Source organism: Chionomys nivalis, chromosome 3 (genome assembly GCF_950005125.1).
Source record: "Chionomys nivalis chromosome 3, mChiNiv1.1, whole genome shotgun sequence".
Classification (NCBI taxonomy): domain Eukaryota; kingdom Metazoa; phylum Chordata; class Mammalia; order Rodentia; family Cricetidae; genus Chionomys; species Chionomys nivalis.
Window position 1 is genome coordinate 80,843,335 of NC_080088.1, and position 23,074 is coordinate 80,866,408.

The 23,074-nt window shown below is 37.2% G+C and overlaps 1 protein-coding gene across 1 annotated transcript in view; it reads left to right on the plus strand.

The window, feature by feature from the left end:
* LOC130871346 (vomeronasal type-2 receptor 26-like) overlaps positions 1–21,779 on the plus strand; it is a 50,589-nt gene extending 28,810 nt beyond the window's left edge. Inside the window, exons 5-6 of the mRNA XM_057764693.1 lie at positions 2,859–2,982; positions 20,866–21,779. Of these exons, the coding sequence (XP_057620676.1) occupies positions 2,859–2,982; positions 20,866–21,779 (1,038 nt within the window). The remainder of the gene's footprint in view (positions 1–2,858; positions 2,983–20,865) is intronic.
* Positions 21,780–23,074: the final 1,295 nt, after the last annotated feature.

A 23,074-nucleotide genomic window follows, 5' to 3' on the forward strand; every position in this document is an offset into this window, starting at 1 on the left:
AGAACAGAATGCTGGGAGAAAGAAGCAGAGTCAGTGAGTCACCATGATTCTCCCGCTGGACACAGAAACAGGTTAAAATCCTCCCTGGTAAGCCCCTGGCTTGTGGTGCTACACAGAATATTAGAAATGGGTTAGATCAATATATAAGAGCTAGCCAATAAGAGGCTGGAACTAATGGGCCAGGCAGTGTTTAAAAGAATACAGTTTCCGTGTAATTATTTCGGGTAAAGCCATGCGGGAAGCCGGGTGCCAGGATCGCAGCCCCGCCGTCCCACTTCAACATCAAATAATTCTTTTTTATAATTTATTTTATTTTTAAAAAAGAAAATCTTTTCTCATTTTACATATCAATCCCAGTTCCCACTTACTCCCCTCTTCCCATTTCATTCACCTAACCCTAAACACTAACCCCATGCACTCCTCAGAGAGAGTAATGTTTATTATTTTGGGGAAGGTCCAAGGTCCTCCCTACTATACCTAGGCTGAGCAAGGTATCCATCCAAAGAGAATAGTCTCCCAAAAAGCCATTACAAGCAGTAAGGATAAATCATGGTGCCACTGCCAGTTGCCCTGTCATCTGCCCCAGCCATACAACTGCCATTATTATATGGGGTCAGAGGAGAAGAGGAAGAGAATGGAAGAAGGGGAGGGAGGAGGAGAACTGGAGGGAACAGGATAGATGAGATGGAGGGAAAATAGAGATGAGAGCAAGGAAAGAGTCTAGATTGGTCCTATGCTGGTTCCCTTCCTGTCTGGCTGGAGTTGGTGAGCTCCCATTATTTCAAGTAAACTGTTTCAATGAGTATCAACCATCATGGTCTTGACATCTTTTTTTATATTCTTACTCCTCTCACTCTTCAACTGAACTTTGGGAGCTCAGGCCAGTGCTCCACTGCCGGTCTTTGCCTCTGTTTTCATCAGTTTCTGGATGAAAGTTCTATGGTGATATTTAAGGTATTCATCAATCTGACTAGAGGGCAAGACCAGTATGGACACCCTCTCCTCTATATTTCAGAATCTTAGCTGGGGTTATCCTTGTCAATTCCTGAGATTTTCTCTAGAGCCAGGTTTCTTGCTAGCCCCATAGTATCTCCCTCAATCAAGATATCTCTTTTTTTGCTTTCATTTCTGTCCTTCATCCATCTCAACTATCCCTCAAGTTCTCCTCCTGCTCTCTTCTCCTCCTCTTCTCCTTCCACCCTCTCTTCTCCCCCATCCACATGCTCCAAATTTTGTCAGTCAATCTTAACTATTTCCTTTTTTGAGGTGGATCTATGTATATGTTTTACCAATATTATAAGTTCTTAGCTCTGTTGTGAGCTTGTGTGTGAATGCTCATGCATGTGAGTGCATGTGCCTGTGAGGCCACAGTCAGAGTGGATACCATCTGCAATCATTCTCCATTTTATTATAAACACAATCTCTCTCTCAACTCCTTGCCTGCTGATTTAGCTTTCCTTACTGTCCAGCATGCCACAGGCTATATCTTTGTCTCCATGACTGCCATAATTGGATAAAAGGCATACAGTTTGGCACCTGACTTTTCTATACTTCCATTCTGCATAATTAAATTCAGGACTACATGCTTATGTGGGAAGCACATTAAATACTGGGCTATCTCTTTTGTTGTATTTGATGTCTTTAATTTAAAAATAAATAATCTTTTTTAATTTGACTTTGATATATGTATATATATACATGAACATATGCATAGGCATATACAATCAAACAAGAACATATTGTTAGCTAATTCCTGTAGATAGAATTAGTTTGAATTGAATTTGAACTTTTATGCATTTATTCGTATTATAATGAATGAATAGATCAGTATTTATGGCTATATATATGATTGTATGTATATTTCCATGTGTATACACATATACATTTTATTATACATGCATGTAGATGCTCAATGCATCTCTCCATTGAACACAATTCATACTCAAACTTCTCCATTGTCCTTATAAAGAAGTAAATTATGAATATGTAAATAAATCATCTCTATAGCCAATGTTTATAAAGTACTTTTTGTGTGCTGGGAGCTGGCCTCAGGGTTTCTCTGCAAGAGTAATATGCACTCTTAAATGCTGGGCAAGTTCTCCATCCCAATATGTAGATATTTATGAGGCAGAAACAGAGTCCAAATTATGACAAGAATATCTAAAGGAAAGATAGAAATATTTTTGCATACACATTATCCAAAAATATCAACAAACTGAAGTTTTGTTAAAAGTGTAGTGATTAATGTAATTAACTTAGAAGTAAATTGGTTTAAAAAGCGCTAAATGATTATGTCACTAATGTTTGAAAGAAAAAGCATCGTATTACTATGAGCATAGGGGGTGAAGGATGAAACTCACAGTAATGGATCATAATTCAATTTCTCTGGAACATCAACATGTCATGAAGTCAGGAGAAACTTTGATCACCTACCAATGGCCAAACTCTCTTTCATGGGACATGTCAATCAGAGTGAATGCTTGTGACTACAAACTTGGTAAGCTAAAAGTAGAAGCAGATAGGCAAGAGTGACTGGGGTTCTGCCTGACAATTCAACTGATTTGAGTTTTGGCTTGCTCTCTCACAGGAGATAATATATGAATGTTCTATACATTTCACGAAAGCTAGCAGAAGTGGGTCACAGTTTGGTCAGCATAAAGAAACTTTGAACATTTAGCATCTTGAAATGTGCTAACTTCAACTCTACACTCTACATTTCCATATGGAGACTTCACAGTGCCTCATAAATATGTACAACTTTCATAGTCTTCATTCAGTTTAAATTGCTTGGCTTCAAATTACCTTAAGCCTGTGATTGAGGTACAAAATTATGACCAGGTTTTCTGTTTTGCCCCTAGACTCCTGAATCTATATGTACACAGAGCTGTGGCCCAGGTTTCTGGAAAATTCTAGAAGAAGACAGACCTATTTGCTGTTTTTCTTGTTTGTTTTGTCCAGAGAGACACATTTCCAATCAAACTGGTAATAAAATACTGTTCCTCAAATTGCTTGTTAATGTAGAAGGAGAAAGATAAGAAGTAACCATGATGTTGTAATGCAGAATGTAGAAACATGTCTCTTTCATTCATTCCCATATTCAATAGTAATCACTGCTGATTCCACACAATGTGTGAACATTTGTGTGTCAGTCCTAATGTTATTGTGTTATCTGCATCCATTTTTCCAAAACTTATCTTTCTTTACATGATAGTTTCATCTCAGCTCTAGCTGTGATCCATGCTAGAGTCTGCCCAGGCAATGTGAGGTGTGCACATGACCATGCTACCTGTGTGTTCCTTGAATAAATGAATTCATAATTCTTTCCTGAAAATATTCCTGGCAAGACAAGTACATGTGAGACTGTTTCCAAAATATATCATACATAGAATTAAAGTATACAACAATACTTTTATTTATTTTTATTGAGCTCTACATTTTTCTCTGCTCCTCTCCCTGACTCTCTCTTCCCTTTTAGCCCTCTCCAAAGGTCCACATATTCCCAATTTACTCAGGAGATCTTGTCTTTTTCTACTTCCCATGTATATTAGATCTGTGTATGTCTCTCTTAGGGTCTTCATTGTTTTTTAGGTTCTCTGGGATTGTGATTTCTGGGCTGGTTTTCTTTGCTTTATGTTTAAAACCCACTTATGAGTGAGTACATGTAATAATTGTCTTTCTGTGTCTGCATTACCTCACTCAATATCTAGAAGAAAAACTCCAACCCAAGGAAGTTGGCTACATCAAGAAAAACACTGACAATTGATGGTCTCATAGCAGCAAATTCCAAAGAAGGGGAAAATGCACAAATTAACATCACCAACAATGAAATTTAAATTAATGGGAGATAGCAATCACTCATCATTATTATTTCTTAATATAAATGGACTCAACTCACATATAAAAAGGCACAGGCTAACAGGTTGAACACAAAAACAGAATCCATTCTTCTTCTGCATAAAAGAAACAGAACTCCAACCTCAAAGACAGACATTATCTCAGAGTAAATGGTTGGGAAAAATATTCCAATCATATCGAGTGAGGTAATCCTTTTATATTCTTATTGCTCTAGCTAGAACTTCAAGTACTATGTTGAATAGATATGGAGACAGTGGACAGCATTATCTTGTCTCAGGTTTTAGAGGAATTGCTTAGAGTTTCTCTCTGTTTGATGTTGTCTGTCAGCTTGCTGTCTATTGCTTTTTTAGGTTTAGGTATGTTCCTTGTATCCATGTCCTCTCTAGAACGTTTATCATGAGGAGATTTTATCAAAGGATTTTTCAACATCTAATAAAATGTTCATGTGGATTTTTTCTTTCAGTATGATTATATGGTCAATTTCAATGACATATTTTTGTATATTGAACCATCCCTGCATCTCTTGATCATCCCTACTTGATCATAGTGGATTTGTTTTATATTCTTGGATTCTATTTGCCAGTATCTTTTTAGTATTTTTGTATCAATGTTCATGAGGGAGATTAGGCTCTTTCTTTATTGCATATTTGTTTGTTTGGGGTATCAGGACATCTATAGTCTAATAAAAAGAATTTGGCAATATTCCTTCTGTTTCTAGTGTGCAACAATTTGAGGAGTATTGATATTAGCTTTTCTTTGAATTTCTAAAATAATTCTATACTGAAACCATCTCATCCTGGCCTTTTTTGGTTGGGAGAATTTTAATAATTGTTTCTATCTCCTTAGAAGTTATATGTCTGTTTAAATTGTTTACCTGGTCTTGATTTCATTTTGGTATGTTGTACCTATCAAGGAAGTTGTCCATTTCTTTTATGTTTTCCAATTTAGTGGAATAGAGGGTTTTTTTTTTTTTTTGTCATTTATATTTGTCATTTATTTCAAGTGACTTTTTAATTAAAATTTCCAACTGCTCCCCGTTTCCCATTTCCCTCCCCTCCTCCCACACATTGCCCCCTCCCCCCTCTCCCCTCCCCTATCCCCACTCCTCTTCTCCTCCCCCCAGTCCATTCCCCCTCCCTCTCGCTACTGAAGAGCAGTCCAAATTCCCTGCCCTACAGGAAGACCAAGGTCCTCCCACTTCCATCCAGGCCCAGGAAGGTGAGCATCAAAACAGGCTAAGCTCCCACAAAGCCAGTTCATGTATTAGGATCGAAACCTAGTGCCATTGTCCTTGGCTTCTCATCAGCCTTCATTGTCCGCCATGTTCAGAGAGTCCAGTTTCAACCCATGCTTATTCAGTCCCAGTCCAGCTGGCCTTGGAGAGCTCCCAATAGATCAGTTCCACTGTCACTGTGGGTGGGTGCACGCCTCGTGGTCCTGATTTCCTTGCTCATGTTCTCCCTCCTTCTGCTCTTCATTTGGACCTTAAGAGCTCAGACGGTTGATCCAAATTGGGTCTCTGTCTCCAAATGGATCAAAGACCTCAATATCAATCTGAACACACTGAACCTGATAGAAGAGAAAATGGGAAGTACCCTACAACATATGGACACTGGAGATCGCTTCCTATGTATAACCCCAGCAGCACAGACATTAAGGACAACATTGAATAAATGGGACCTCCTGAAACTGAGAAGCTTCTGTAAAGCAAAGGACACTGTCATTAAGACAAAAAGGCAGCCTAATGACTGGGAGAAGATCTTCACCAACCCCGCAACAGACAAAGGTCTGATCTCCAAAATATATAAAGAACTCAAGAAACTAGACTTTAAAAGGATAATTAACCCAATTAAAAAATGGGAATAGAGGGTTTTTGAAGTATGACAATGATTCTCAGGATTTCCTCAGTGTCTGTGTTATAGCCTCCTTTTCATTTCTGATTTTCTTGATTTGAGCATGTTCTCTCTGCCTTTTGATTATTTTGGATAAAGGTTTGTCTATCTTGTTCATTTTCTCGAAGAACCAATTCTTTGTTTCAATGATTCTATATGTTCTCCATGATTCCATTTTATTAATTTCAACATTCAGTTTGGTTATTTCCTGTGGTCCACTACTCCTGGATGAGTTTAATTCTTTTTGTTCTAGAGCTTTCATGTGTGCTGTTAAGTTGCTTATGAGAGATATCTCCAAATTCTTTATGTAGGCACTTAGTGCTATGAACTTTCCCCTTAGCAATGCTTTCTTGGTGTCCCATAAGTTTGGGTATGTTGTGGATTCATTTTCTTTGCATTCTAAGAAGTCTTTGATTTCTTTCTTTATTTCTTCTTGACCCACTGGTGATTCAGTTGAGAATTGTTCCATTTCCATGAGTTTGTAGGGTTTATGTAGTTTGTGTTGTTATTGAACTCTAACTTTAACTCTTGGTGATGTGATAACAAGGTGTTATTCTATTTTTTTTGTATCTTCTGTGATTTTCCTGATTCCTGAGTATGTGGTCAATTTTAGAGAGGGTTCCATGATGTGCTGAGAAGAAGGTATATTCTTTTGTGTTTGGGTGAAATGTTTGGTAGATGTCTGTTAAGTCCATGACATCTGTTAATTCCCTTATTTTTCTGTTAAATTTCTGTTGATCAGACCTGTCCATTGGTAGAAGTTGGATGTTGAAATCTCCTGTTAGTGTATAGGATTTGATGTTTGACTTAAACTTTATAAATGTATCTTTTACAAATTTGCGTGCTCTTATATATTGGGCATAGATGTTCAGAATTGAGACTTCATCTTGATGGGTTTATTTTCTGATCAGTATGCAGTGTCCTTTTCCATCTCTTTTAATTAATTTTAGTTGAAATTCTATTTTGTTAGATAGTAGGGTAACTACACTGACTTCTTTCTTCAGACAATTTAATTGGAAAATCAACTCCTATACTCTGAGATAATGTCTGTCTTTGAGATTGAGGTGTGTTTTTTGCCTACAATAGAAGGAGATATCCTCTTTTCATATATATTCTGTTAGTCTGTCTCTTTTATGGTGACTTGAGTCCATTGATACTAACTGATGTGATTGATCAGTGATTTTTATGCTTTCTTATTTTGGGTTTTGGTGGTAGTGATACTAATATTTGTGTTTCCCTTCTTTGGGTTTAGCTGTTGTGAGATTATTTATTACCTGTATTTTCATGAATGTAACTGAGTTTCTTGGGTTGGAGTTTTCCTTCTAGTACTTTCTTTTGTGCTGCATTTATGGATGGAGAGATGTCTCAGCAATTAAAAGCACTGTCTGCTCTTCCAGTGGTCCTAAGTTCAATTCCCAGCAACCACATGGTAGCTCATAACCATTTGTAATGAGATCTGGTGCCCTCTTGAGGAAGAGACCAGGTCAGTCATCATCATCAACTTAGACCATGAAACCGAACATAGACAAGTTCAGCAGAACTACCATGTGTGAACTACCCATGCATGTTTCAGCATTGCCAGGGCATAAATTTCATTTTTATTCATTGGTTAAATCAAGTTTTGTAATGAAATATCTTGCTCTCTGTTTCTATGGTTATTGAAACTTTTGCTGGGTATAGTAGTCTGGACTAGTATCCATGTTCTCTTAGTATCTGTGAAATGTCTGTCCAGAACCTTCTGGCTTTCAGAGACTCCATTCAGAACTCTGGTATAATTCTGATAGGTCTGTTTTTATACATTACTTGGCCTTTTTCTTTTGAACAATAGAATTATTTCATTATTCTATATGTTTAGTGTTTTAATTATTATGTGGTGAGGGTACATTTTGGTCCTCCCTATTTGGTGTTCTGTAAGCTTCTTATACCTTTATAGGTGTGTCCTTCTTTAAGTTAGGAAAGTTTTCTTCTTGGACTTTGGTGAATATATTTTCTGTGCCTTTGAGTTGGGATTCTTCTTCTTCTATTGAAGGAGTAAGTCACAAAACAATCCCACACGAGTTTGGAATTATGATTAATAAAAGGGTTATTTATATACAGAGCAAAAAACTTACGTATTACCATCCCAGAAAACAGCCCTCTGCATGATCAGAAACGAAGTCTAACAGCTAGAAGCAGAGCCAGAAGCAGGAGAGTGAACACGTGGCTACTACTTCTTTTTAAACAAAAGAGACCATGCCCAAGTGGGCTGGTATATTAAAGGCTATCGGCTCCAGCAGCATTCTATCACTCTTATTCTTAGGTTTGGTCTTTCAGACATACCAGATTTCCTGGATATTTTGTGTTAGGAATTCATTAGATTTAACATTTTCTTTGACTGATGAATCTATTTCTTCCATCATATCCTCAGCACCTGATATTCTCTCTTCCATCTTTTGTGTTTTGTTACTGATGTATCTGTTGTTCCTTCTTGCTTTCTCACATTTTCCATTTCCAGTATTTCCCTGGTTTGTGTTTTCTTTATTGCTTCTATATCAGTTTTCAAGCCTTGAACCATTTCCTTCATTTGTTTGTTTTTTATTCTTGGCTTTCTTTCAGAAATTTATTGATTTCTTCCAATTTTTTGTTTGTCTTTTCCTTGACTTCTTTAAGGGAATTTTTCATTTCCTCTTTAAGAACTTCTAACATCTTCCTTAATGTAATTTTAATTTTGTTTTCTTGTATTTTGACTGCATTGTAATCTTCAGGTGTTGCTGTTGTAGGATTACTGAGTTCTGGTGATGGTGCTGCATTGCTTTTTTGGCTATTGAATGAATTCTAACATTGGTGTTTACTAATATTTTCTTCCAACCAATGTGACTTGTGCCTGTGTCTGTTCTACCAAAAGTTGTGGTTTATACTTGTGCCTGATTTTCCAAATGGTTTGATTTGAGCCTCTACCTACATAATCTGATGGGTCTGTGGAGGAGAAATAGCCAAGGGGAGGATGTTTAGGTTCATAGGGTTGGGCAGCCCCTTATCAATCCCTATTATTTCCTCTTCTACTCTCATGTCATTTTTTTTTCAATTTGTGTATGTGGCAGTAGATTTTTTAATTTCATGGTGAGACATGTTTTTCACAGTAATGGAATGACTAGACCACATTCATCATGGGGACCTGCAAGAGGGCCCCATGGAGTTTCCTAATGATATTGGGTTGCCTTGACTGTCTTTTGTCGACTTACATTCATTGGACTAATGTTGGCCTTTGCCACACGTCCTACATATACCTGAAGGATGAGTCTTCCATATTCTTGCCATTCCCAGAGGAGACATTTTTCCTAGGAAATCCTTGTCTATAATCTCTTCTTAGATGTCCCATTTCACCACAATTAAAACATTTGATATTTTGATGTCTCCTTTTACCATTGGATATTGTTTTTCCTACCATAGTCAAGTGTCTCAACATTCATTGTATGCAAGACCCATTCAACCATGGGTACTGATCTGTTTTTTAAAGGTCTAAGGATCCTTTTGCATTTTGAGTTGGCATTCTCATAAGCCAAAGATTTAATTAGTATACATTTAGCTTCTGGGTCAAATACCCCTATTTGTACAGCCTTCGTTAATCTTTGTAAAAAGTCACTAAAAGATTCTCTCTAATCCTGTTTAACCTTAAGATATGATTCAACTCTATTTCCTAGTTTCTATATCCTGTCCCAAGCATTTAAAGCTGCTGTGATACATAGGGAGAAGGTGTTCTCATTGTAAAGAGCCTGATCCTGAGGATCAGAGTAAAGTCCCTTGCCCAAAATTTGATCTTGGGAAATCTCATTGAGGATTCCAAGATGTGAAGTATATCCAGTAGAAATAATATCTGATCCTTGCACTAATTTTTTAGCATGCCCATTACCTTCCTGGAGAGAAATTCTATCAGTCAGTCTATCATATCCCTTTGACAGAGTCCAAATAAGACATTCAACAGTACAAGTTTTCTCAATATGTCAGCACCCTCTCTCGTAGACTGAGTTTTGTTTTTCAAATTGGCTGTATTCTTTTCCAGAGTGTTGAATTTTCCTTTTAGTAAATTACTATAAGTCTATAAAGATTGTACCATTTCTAAAAGTACCCCATTCGATTGAGTTTTGTTAGTCAAATTGTTTGTATCCTTCTCCAGAATTTTGAATTTTCCTTTTAATTGATCAGTGTCAGTCTGTAAAGATTGTATTATTTCTAAAAGTGCCTCATTCTTGGGCCCATTATCATTCCATGTTTTTAAGGAAAAACTATGGAAGACAACACTAATCCCCAGAATCAAATATAATGATGTAGGAGGAAAATCATATAAACCTTGCATGACATAATACATAGTATAAATAAAAAGCTAGTGAACTCCTGGATGGTTAAATTGTCCATCATTTTGATCTTTTATTTTATTTTTTGCAGCAGTTTTTATCTTTATTTATTTATTTTTTTATTAAAAATTTCTGCCTCCTCCCCACTTCCCATTTTCCTCCCCCTCCCACCTCCCCCTCCCTCTCCATTCCAAAGAGCAGTCAGGGTTCCCTGCCCTGTGGGAAGTCCAAGGCCCTCCCCCCTCCATCCAGGTCTAGGAAGGTGAGCATCCAAACAGACTAGGTTCCCACAAAGCCAGTACATGCAGTAGGATCAAAACCCAGTGCCATTGTCTTGGCTTCCTTAATTAAGATATATACTTCCCTGCTCCCATATCCACCGTTCCTCCATCCCAACCATCCCATTCCACCAAGCTCTCCCCATCCTCCCCTTCTCACTTTTCTCTCCCCATCTCCCCATACCCCCATCCTACCCCCACCCCCAAGTTTCCAATTTTTGCCCAGCAATCTTGCCTACTTCCAATATCCAGGAGGATAACTATATGTTTTTCTTTGGGTTCACCTTCTTATTTAGCTTCTCTAGGATCACGAATTATAGGCTCAATGTCCTTTATTTATGGCTAGAAACTAATTGTGAGTGAGTACATTCCATGTTTATTTTTGGGGGTCTGGGTTACCTCACTCAGGATAGTGATACTTAAATTATAAATTTATAATTTATATTTTTGATACTAAATCTTATTTGTGGTTTAGTTAGTTAACTGAAGTAGGTGCAATAACTGTTAACTGTCATTAGGTGTCAGCCCACTTGTAGTTGTGTGGTTGGTTTGAATCTGATTGTGGCCCTAAATGATGAACTATGCTCAAATTAAAAACAGTTCTTTAATGTTCATCACAGACTGTGTGCTCTGAGGATGTCCCTGATTGGTTGGTGGTCACCCAAGCAGTAGAATAGCAAATGCAGACAAATTGTTAGGAACAGTGGAACAGTAGGCTCAGACAGGGGAAGCCCAGAGCAGATCTACGTCCTCAAGTACCTTGGTCTGACATGTTTAATGAGGACATATAAAGAACTGAGGCCAATCTGTAGCAAGACAAACCACTGTGCAAGAATTCTATACCCAAATAAACTGCTGGCTTTGAGCATAGGCAAGGTTGAGGTGGGCTGATAGAGGGGGCATGGGTTAAAAAATATACATCTAGCCCAACAGAGGATGTGAGGGCACTCAGGACCATGAATTGTATACTAAACTTTGGACTCTAAGTGTAGAAATAACCAGGCTAGTTAAAGGATAAAACAATTATATTTTTAGTTATTATAAGGGGAAAACTCACGAAACAGGAAACAAGAATTCCAACTTCTGCTGCATCCTGTAGGAATACCCCAGAGAGAGCAAGCACCTGGATGGGCAAATGTTTTATCTCTCTGGGTCTGAGAAAGCCTCACCTTAACTAAGACTCACCTCTTAAAGATAATTGGCTAACAAGGTGCCCCATTACTTACCCAAAGATCTTTAGATCTTAGATCCCTCAGTTGGACAATTTTATTTTCCTGGGAAGGCAAAAATGAAATGATACCAGACATTATTTTGGGGGAGTTTTCCCTTTTGTTGGGTTGAATTGTCATGTCATTTGATGAACTATCACCTCTCCTAATCAAAAGGTCTTTCCTATTTAAATTAATCTATCAATTTTGATGGTATCCATAGCCTTTCTCCTCCTGTGGAAAGAAAAGTAAAACTTCTTCCCCAACATAACACATATCCTAGTTTCCATTCTAAGGTCAACACATCTTTAAAATATACTGGCTAATTCATCTTTTTTATTGTCCACTGTCTCTCTGCAGCTGTTGTTCCTTTCTCATTTAGCATTTTACAAATTTAAAGGCAATAAAATATTGTATAATCTGTCTCTAGGGGTCAGTATTACCTCTTTCTGTGTCTTAAAGCATTTCCTTTAAAGTACGTAGATTTTCAATAATTGTTTGTCCTACAGGATTATTTGGTATGCCTATAACATGCTTTATCTTGTAATATATATCCATAAAAATGTTACATTTTCCTACAGACATATGCTTGAACAGTGTCAGTCTTAATTTGTACAGATAATCCCATGGTGGACATAACTTTTAATAGATGTATAATTATAGACTTTGTCTTTTCAGATCTCAAAGCGTTGCTCACTAAAATCCTGAATATGTATCGATGGTATGATGTACATATATTAAATTTCCAAACTTTGCAAAAGGAAATACATATATTTGTCAAATTTTATTTCTTTCAGTACCCTTTGGATTAATTGCTCCAGGTAATAGAGCTTGATTATACAAAGAATAAGTAGGACATTTGTTTATAATTTCCTTGGTTTGTTGCCAAGTGATTAAAAAATCCTTTTTCAAACCCTTAATATGGTATTTATTATGATATTCTGGGGCTTCTAACACATTTCCTACTAATAGCTGAACAATTTCATCATTACCTTGTGATACAGGGCCTAATAGGCCTGTAAGGAGTTTGATAATTGTTGTATAAAAGGGATGGTTCCTATTTTTGACTATTTCCTATACTGGATAAATAACAAAGTTAACTTTGAATCACCAGGATGAAGTTTAATTGTTTCAATATATAAAACAACTCTTTCTGCATATTGAGAATCAGTAACTATATTAAGGGATTCTGGAAAATCTAGTAATACCAAGAGAATACCATACAATTCTGACTTTGAACAGAACCAGAAGGGATTTGAGCCATTTAAATTAAATTTTATGATATATAACCTGCTTTTCCAGTTTAGAATGTAGGGGCTACAGATATTGGTATTCCCTGAACAATATGAGAATGGACCCAGTTGGTTCCTTTTATAAATTGAAGTCTCTTACTTTTGGGATATAAATTTTTAATCATTCCCATAAAGTTACCACAAGTTCTTTGCCAATGTTCATTTTCTGCTCATAAAGAATAAATTTCAGCATCAGTGAATGGTACTACAATTTCTGTTGGGTCCATTTCTGGTGATTTACTAAGCGTCAATTTTTTATAACCAATTTAGAAAATTTTCTACATAAATCTTTAATATTTGTTCTGTTTACTTGGCAAAAAAATCCATTTCAAAATATTATCTTCTCTGTGTATAGGATTTCTAGTAGAAGAATAAGTAGAAAGTAGAATAACTAGGTGATGGAGGAGGGTCATCTTTCTATCTGTTGCTTTCATTGGTTAATTAATAAAGAAACTGCTTGGCCTCTGATAGGGTAGAATTTAGATAGGTGGACTAAATAGAATTAATAACAGAATGCTGGGAGAAAGAAGCCAAGTCAGTGAGTCACCATGATTCTCCCACCGGACACAGACACAGGTTAAGATCTCTCTGGTAAGCCACCCCGTGGAGCTACACAGAATATCAGAAATGGGTTAGATCAATATGTAAGAGCTAGCCAATAAGAGGCTAGAACTAATGGGTCAAGTGGCGTTTAAAAGAATACAATTTCTGTGTAATTATTTCATATAAAGCTAGCTGTGTGGGAGCTGAGCAGTGGGAAGTGGCCCACCGCTCCTATTACAACAACTAGGATACAATCAAGTTCTGAATTTATGTGCTACACTTGTTCATCTTGCAAATTTTTCTCTACCAAAGTCAATTCTCTCTCAGTTTCAGCTGGCAATTTTTTTAAGCTATTTAAGTTCTTGTCACCTTATAAGGTTGAAAATAAATTATTTAAATCTTGAGCTGTTAATCTAATTGCTGCCTACAGCCATTTTATGTCTCCTGGCAATATTGGTACGTCATTAAGTATAACATGGAGGGGGGCCCTATTTATTGTTGGGTTTTATGTCCCACCCAGTACCCCACAACTGTTTAGCCCCAAAGAAAATCACACATAGGTCTCCATAAATTATAAGCTGATTGGCCCATTAGCTCTAGCCTCCCACTAGCTAACTCTCACATCATGGTTAACCCATTTTTCTGATCTATGTTAGCCATGTGGCTTGGTACCTTTATTTCAGTGGGGCAGATCACATCCTGCTGCTTTGGTGGTCTGGGCAGGAGTGGGAGGAATCAACTTCCTCCTTCCCAGAATTCTCCTGTTCTCATTACATCATTTCTACTTCCTGTCTGGTTTTCCCACCTATATTTCCTGCCTGGTTAATCAGCGTTTATTTATAACATGATTGACAGAATACAAACAATTCTCTCGCACCAATTAAGAGTCCACAATTGATCTCTCCTGATTTGGGGGATTGAATTTTTATAAGTCTATCGTGTATCCTAAGTAATTAATAGAATCACCTCTTTTCTGCAGTAGGGGGCATTTTATAATCTTCAGTAAGGCAATATTTTCTTTCCTTTTTAAAACATTTTTGAAGATATCTACATTTGACACAGCTGGCAAAATATCACCCCAAAAAATGGTAAATTATAGAACAAGCAAACTGTTTATGAATTATTTCCGATGGCTGTTATATAAAATATTGGCACAGGGTGGGACTGTTTAATATCCCTTTAGGGGTAACTTTCTATTAATACCTTTTAACAGGCTGAGAAGTATTATAAGTAGGCACTATACAGGCAAATTTTTCTCTATCCTGTTCTTGTAAAGATATAGTAAAAAAATGTCTTTTACATCAATCACTATAATGGACCATCCCTTAAGTAATAAGGAAGGCAAGGGAATTCCAAACTGTGAAAAAAAAAAGAAAAAGAAAAAAAAAAGAAAAACCATTGGTTGAATCATCTTCATTACAAATCTCAGACCTGTTACTATTCTCCATTTGCCAGTACAATTCAAAGGACTGGTCAATCTTCAATACACTGAACATTTAGCTACTCCTGTATCAGCTGTTTTAATATCTGTAATTTTCTGATGTTAAAGGCCATTTTTCCATCCAGACAGGTTTATCAGTTAATCATTTTAAATGTATGGCTGTTGGCACCTTCAAGAGATCACCAGTTCTTAGGTTCTTTTATGTACAACTAGAACACTCTGTGACTACTCTAAAGAACACATTTTAGTATTTTTCCCTGAATCATTCTCTATTTCATGGTTTATTTTAGAGATTGGAATAATGTAGATTTGTGTTTTCCACTGTAGTAATAAATCATGTCCCTGTAAGTTCATCGCTATGTTTGCCACATATAGTTTTAATTTCCCTCTCTGTCCTATGCATTCAACCCATCTTGTGCTGTGATTTACCTGAGATAAAGTTTCAATCCCTAGAATATCTATGTTTAGTTCCTGAAGAGGCCAATTTGCATGCCAAGATTTTGGCACAACTATGAATACATCTTCCCCTTTATCAACCAAACCCTCAATTTCAATGCCACTTAATTGTATTGTTAAATTTGAACTTTGAATATTTATAGAAGTTTTTATGGTTTCTTCTGAAATTTTTGTTTTATCTTCTAAAGTTGTTCTATCATCTGGAGAAGTATGGTTTTTTACAATAGGCATTATGGTGTTTAATTGCTCCATTGAGGTGTTTCCCCCATAGTGACAGGGAATGATTGAACCAAATTTGACCGGGGGTCCTGCAAGAGACTCCTCCAAGGCAGGTACTGATATCAAAGAGTTACCTTGTGTGTCCCTTGTTGACCTAGAGTTATTGATCCTATTTTTGCCTCTGCCACACCTTTTTCATATTCCAGAAGATTGGGGTCTTTTTTGGATTATTTCTAAGAAAAAACATTGTTTCTAGTATTGCCCTGACTACAATCCCTTTTGAGATTACCTTGATTACCACAACAACTGACATTTTGGTTTTTTTCAAGCTTTGGAAATTACCAGTTCTATCCAAGTATCATCATGGTTAACAGATTCCATACACTGTATGTTGTATACATTCCTCTCTGATGATCTTTCTTTTTAAGGCCTAATTACCTTCTGCATTGTTAATTAGCATTTTAAAATGCCACATATTCTGGTAATATTTGTCTGTCTTCTGGATTTGGTATCATTCTATTTACAACTAAAGTAAAACTTTGAAAACAGTGAAGGTTTCTTTTGTGGACAGTCTAATTTTAGTAAACTACTCAGCTCTATTTCCAACTTCTTTAATTTCATTAAAAGCTGCTGTATGACATAGAGACAATGTATATTAATCATATATAGACTGTCCTCACATATCAACATAATCACCTTCTCCAAGAAATTGATCTTTGGAAATTTCAATATCTTTAACCCTATTCCATTTTTCAATGGCTCTAAGCTCATCTTTCTACTAGGACCTCCACTGTAATTGAGGACAGGTCCCAATACTGCTGTATTCAAGTCTTCTCAGTCTGGTGGGATAATTCTGTTATCAGCCAACCATGAAATTAATATCTACCTCATGAAAGGAGAACGCATACCATATGGGACTATTGCTTTCTTAAATCTTCTCAAATCTAACACTCCACAGACACCAGTAAATGATTCCATAGCTTTGGAGATACCTATTGTTTGTTGGTTGTTCCTGTACGGTGACTGGAAGAATTAAGACTGGTTTTTGGATAACCGTGGGCCACCCATCTTTAATTTCATTATGTAAAGATGATGTCGGTTCTTCTCTAAATTCTTCTGTTTGTGTTTGAATATTTTTGCTATCTGTATTAGTAAGTTTTCCCAGGGCTAGAAACTTATTTGTCAAAATATTACTATTTCATTTAGTAATTATTTTTAAGGCTTGCATATTATCAGTAGTAAACCTACCAAAGGCTTATATCTTGTAAGGCTGTATCTTAAAAGTAATAAATTTTTCTAAAGTTCTATGTTATCAGTCACCCTTTCATTCTCTTCATCAGTAAACATTACAAAAGTTTGTATTTTATCAACCTCCACCTATATTATCAGTTAAAAGTTTATTGTCTTCTTTATTAATTAATTGTAAGTCTTGCATGTTATGAGTAGTAACCTTTCTAAGGCTTGCATATCATGAAAAGGTAAGCTTTTCTAAGCTAAGTATCTTATCAATCAACCCAGTTATCAAACCATGTTTTAAAAATAAAATATGAAATGTCAAACTGATGATAATTATACCAATTCCAGCTATTATGTTTGTCTCCTCATTTTTTTTTATATGCATCCTGCCCACAGTAGCAGAAAACAGGGTCCTAATTCCCTGCAATGTGATATTTCCTGTTTTTAACATGGGAAAGATTTTAAGATTGTTCTTTCCCCTTAGTCTTTCTTCCTCTTGTTTGTTTGTTTAATAGCCTAGTTTACCATTTTAAAGTTCCCAAGTATCTTACAAGCTTTGATGCCAATCCTCAGTGGAATGGGTTATACAAAAGTATTATTCAGATGTAGGGAAGATGTTTGAACAAGTGGAGCTCGTGCTTAATTGTATGAAGTAGTTCAGATGTAGTGATGATGTTTGACCAGCAGGTAGAGCAGGCAGGGCACTAAGGCAACATGGAGAGATCATAGTGCAGAAGCGGCAGTCTTACTCAGAACTCTAGAAAGGATTTCACTCCAGACAGGACCCATGGTGACCCTGTTGGGGAGGTTCAGCCATGAAGCTTGGCTAGCCTCCACCCTGCTGCCTATAAGGGTCAGGCAGAAAAGAGTGAAAGGCACAGCTATGTTACACATGCCTTGTCTTTTCTGCCCACCTCCAGTGAACTGGTGACAGCAGTCGCAAAGTTCCAAGGTTCTAAGGTCTCAAGGTGAGCCAAACTGCGTGAATTGGCAGCCCAGAAAGGGCTTTGGAAAACCTCAAATGTAGGAGAGCATCTCAGAAGGGGGATGGGGAAAAATGAAGTGTGCACCCGGGCACGCCTCTGCAGCTAGCAATTGGCATGACAGAACCATGCACCATTGTGTGGTCTAACAATGCCCAATGTTGAGAATCAGATGTATGCGATTTCTTTTACCATTTATGAAAAAATAAAACCCACGCATAAATATTACAACAACAAATAAGCTGAGGTGAATCAGAAGTAACTACTATAGCACCCGCCACTACTGATTTCCTGGCTCAAAAAGCCCCACCCCCAACCTTCTGGCCATGTCTCTTCCGTCTAACTCTCTCACTCTTTCTCTCCTCCTGGGTTCTCCAAGGCACCACTTTCATTGTATCCCATAAATTTGTGTATGATGTGCATTCATTTATATTGAAATCTTTCTAGCAGATCTTTAATTTCTTCCTTTCTTTTTTTCCCTGACCTAATGGTTATTCAGTAGAGTTGTTCAGTTTTCATGAGTTTGTAGAATTTCTGTTGTTTCTGTTGTTCTTGAAAACCAACTTTAATCCACAGTGGTCTAATAGAACACAGGGGATTAATTTTACTTTCCTGTATCTGTGGAGACTTTCTTTGTGACTGAAGATATAATTTTAATCATTTATTCATTGTTATTTTATGTGCATTAGTGTTTTCCTTGCATGTATGTCTGTGTGAGGGTGTTGGATTCCCCTATAACTGGAGTTACAGACAGTTATGAGCTGTCATGTGGATGATGGGAATTGATTCCAGGACCTCTGAAAGAACAACCCCTGCTCTTAACCACTGAATAATCTCTCCAGTCTCCAAGGAATTATTTGAAGAAAGTCCCATGAAGTGCTTAGAAGAAGATATATTCTTTTGTGTTTGTTTAAAAATTTTTGTAAATTTCTGTTAGGTCCATTTGAATCATAGAATCTATTAATTCCATTATTTCTCTGTTTAGATTCTGTCTCAATGACATGTCAGAGTGAGAGTGGGGTGTTGAAATCTGCCACTACTAATGTGTGATTTATGCTTTAGTAACATTTCTTTCACAAATGTGGGTGCTATTGCAATTGGGACATATATATTCAAAATTGAGATATCATCCTAGTAGATTTTTCCTTGAACGAGTATGTAATTTTCTTCTCCGTTTCTTTTAATTAACTTCTTTTGAAGTGTATTTTGATAGATATTAGGATAACTACACTAACTTGTTTGTTAGGGTCATTTGATTAAAAAACAGTTTTCCAGTGCTTTACTCTGAGGTAATATCTATCTTGGATGTTGAGGTGTGTTTCTTGTATGCAGCAGAAGGATATATCCTGTTTGATATAAATTGTGTTAACCTGTGTCTTTTTATTGGGAAGTTGATAGCATTGGTATCTGAGAGATATTTATGACAAGTAATTGTTGATTCTTGTTATTACATTTTTGTTTGTGGTGGTGGTAGTAGTAGTAGTATGTGTGTGTGTGTGTGTGTGTGTGTTCCTTCTTTCAGCTTTGCTAGTGTGACATTATTTATTTTCTGTGTTTTCATAGGTGTAGTTGTTTTTCCTTGAGTTAGAGTTTTCCTTCTAGTACTTTCTGTAGGGTTGGATTTGTGGATAGATATTTAAATTTAACTTTGTAATGGAGTATCTTGTCTTCACTTTTTCAACTATGGTGATGAAAAGTTTTGCTGTGTATATTAATCTGAGCTGGCATTTGTGATCTCTTAGAATCTACAAAACATACTTCCAAGCTCTTCTAACTTTAAAGTCTCCATAGAGAAGTTGGATGTAATTCATATAGGTCTTCATTTATATGTTATTTGGCCTTTTTCCCTTCCAGCTTTTAATAGTCTTTTTTTTGTTCTGTTCATTTAGCATTTTCATTATTATGTGACACAGGGACTTTCTCTTCTACCTTAATTTATTTGGTGTTCTTGTACCTTCATAGGTATATCCTTCTTCAAGTTATGGAAATTTTCTGCTATGATTTTGTTGAATTATTTTCTAGGTTTTTATGCTGAGATTTTTCTGCTTCTTCCAGTATTACTATTTTTGGATTTGGTCTTTTCATGGTGTCCCAGATTTCCTGATATTTCTGTTAAGAATTGTTTGATTTGACATTTTCTTTGACCAAGGAATCTATTTCTTCTATTGTATCTTTAGTGCTTGAGATTCTCTCTTCCATCTCTTGTATTTTGTGGGTGATGCTTGCATCTGTAGTTCCTGTTCATGAACCCATTTTTCATTTCCTGAATTCCATCACTTTGTGTTTTTTTATTGCTTCTATTTTGATTTTTATGTCATGAATAGTTTCCTTCAATTGTTTCTTTTTCTTATCTTTTCTTAGCATTTTTTATGCATTAGTTGATTTTCTATAATTCTTTGGTTAGCTTTTTCTTGATTTTTTTAGGGAGTTTTTAATTTTCTCTTTAAGGATATATATCATCCTCATTAAGCTTGCTTCAAGTTTATTTTATTGTGCTTTGTCTGTGTTGGAATACTCATGTTTGCTGTCATAAAGTAGATGGGCTGTGGTGGTGCCATATTGCCCTGGCTGTCATTGATTTTACATGGACATTTAGGCATCTGAGTTTGGGATGATGAGCTTTAGTTACTGATTTCTGAGTTTGTCTTTCTTGGGTGGGTATTTTTTTTTATTTTTTATTTCCTCTTTGGTTTTCTTTATGCCCTAGATTTCTGGTGGCTGGTGTGATCTCTGGCAGTTAGTATCTACTTGCAGCAGGGGGTTTCTGTTCTTCTGACTGGTTTGCCCTGAACCTGTGCACCAACAGTTTGAACAAGCTGGTGTGGCTCAATTTTAGAATTATTTAAAGGATCGCTTGACAGTTTTACTTCATCTAAATAAAGAGGTTACTATTTTACTCTCATTGACCTAGAAAAATAGTAATAAATTTGACAGGACATGGCTTATTTTGAGGTAGACATGACAAATAGTAGAAATGGGTTTTTTAAATAGTTATTGTCCTTCTTGACACTGGAGTAAAGCAGAATGTACCAGGCTACAAAGGACAACAGTAGAAGGCATTCTTTGTGGTATGAATGTAAAATGAGTAAATAATTGTAGAAGCTGACATGTTGGTTCATTTCCTCCCATAGATCAGATGGAGTGTACTCCTTGCCCAATTCAAGAGTACCCAAACCCTGAGAGAAACAACTGTCTGCCCAAGTCAGTGACATTCCTGTCCTTGGAGGATTCTCTAGGCATGGCTCTGGCCTGCACAGCCCTGTGCTTGTCTGTCAGCACAGCTGTAGTTTTGGGAATCTTTCTCAAGCACCAAGACTCACCCATCGTGAAGGCCAATAATCGGACTCTCAGCTTCATCCTGCTCATCTCCCTCCTCCTCTGCTTCCTGTGCCCATTTCTCTTCATTGGCCAGCCAAACACAGCCTCCTGCATATTGCAACAAATTACATTTGCTCTGGTGTTCACTCTGGCTCTTTCCACTATTTTGACCAAAACTATAACAGTAATTCTGGCCTTTAGAGCCATGACACCAGGAAAAACAATGAGAAGGCTCTTTGTCTCAGGCTTCTATAATTTTGTCATCCCCATCTGTATTCTGATCCAGCTTATTCTCCTTGGACTCTGGCTGGGAATCTCCCCTCCCTATATTGAAGCAGATGCACACTCTGAACATGGTCACATCATCATTTTATGCAACAAGGGTTCAGTCACTGCTTTCTACTGTGTGTTGGCATACTTGGGGATCCTGGCCCTAGTGAGCTTCTCTGTTGCTTTTCTGGCAAGGAACCTGCCTGATACCTTCAATGAAGCCAAATTTCTGACATTCAGCATGCTGGTGTTTTGCAGTGTCTGGGTCACCTTCCTGCCTGTCTACCACAGCACCAAGGACAGGACCATGGTGGCTGTAGAAGTCTTCTCCATCTTGACTTCCAGTGCAGGGCTGCTAGGGTGCATATTTTTTCCAAAGTGCTACATAATACTCCTAAGACCTGATAAGAACTATTTGAAAAGTTTTAAGAACAAAACACAATCTAGAAAAAACTGATCATTTTGATGAATTAACTAAGTCTCTCTCATAAAATCTTAGTAAAGTCAGGTGAGACTATTACCTACTTCTCAGTGTGTTTTTCTGAAATGTTGTTTAGACAAAAATGAAAGAGTCCCTTGCTGTATCTCACATAGAGACAATCTGTTTCAGAATAGCTACTACTACTGAAAAATGCATGTTATTAAGTCATACATGTCACTTATTAACTTGTAGCCATTATAAATATTCAATATACATTATATGATAATAACCTAGATAAATAACACATTAACGAAATAATTTTCCTCTAAATCTTTTAGTTTTTGAGTATAGCAGTGCTTTATGTGATAATATTTATGGCTGACAGACATGAACAACATGGAGTTAAAAGATTGTAAAAGGCAGAGGATCGGAGTTTACACTGAAACTGTGTCTCCTAATAATGCCAGAAGCAACACCCATAAGAGTTACCAATATGACTGTATGAACATGAACTGAACAAGGGAAATGATAATACAGATGCTGAACTGGACTAGGAAGAGACCATCAGGCTTCAACCTTACACAAAAATCTACATGGCTGAGAGTGGAAGAAATAATATTCCCCAGGGAGGAGCACAATAATGAGTTAGTTATCCAACACCAAATGATCAGCTCTGAAAACAGAAACAATAATATTATAAGATGGAGAAACTTATATGTAGGAGTATATACTTCTGTTCAGATCTCGGCACCAGGAGAGTCATCACTGGGGTGAGTGAGTTTCTGACCCACGGCAGCAGCCCAGGACACAGAACACAGATGTTCTTCATCCCCCCCTATACTTCCTGGTCTTCCTGCAGGTGCTATACTCCCCGGATACTGCCTCTCTCTTCCTATCCCACCCAGCTTGCATCCAAAACACCCCCTTCTGCCTCCCTCCCCTCTTCGGGCACATAACATCACCCAGCTCAGCCTGTTCGGGCACTAGGACTGAATCATGAGGGCAACCAGGAGGGCGGTAGTTCCTTTGTCTCAATAACCTGCCTGCAGCAAGCAAGGTAGGCCCTTTGTTTATGAGCTAACCAAGCAGCACGGAGATCTGATCTCGGCACCAGGAGAGCCATCACTGGGCAAGCAAGATAGGCCCTTTGTTTATGAGCTACCCAAGCAGCATGGAGATCTGATCTCGGCACCAGGAGAGCCATCACTGGGCAAGCAAGGTAGGCCCTTTGTTTATGAGCTACCCAAGCAGCACGGAGATCTGATCTAGACACCGGGAGAGCCATCACTGGGGAGTGACATCACTGGGAAGGTACATCAGTGGGCAAGGAG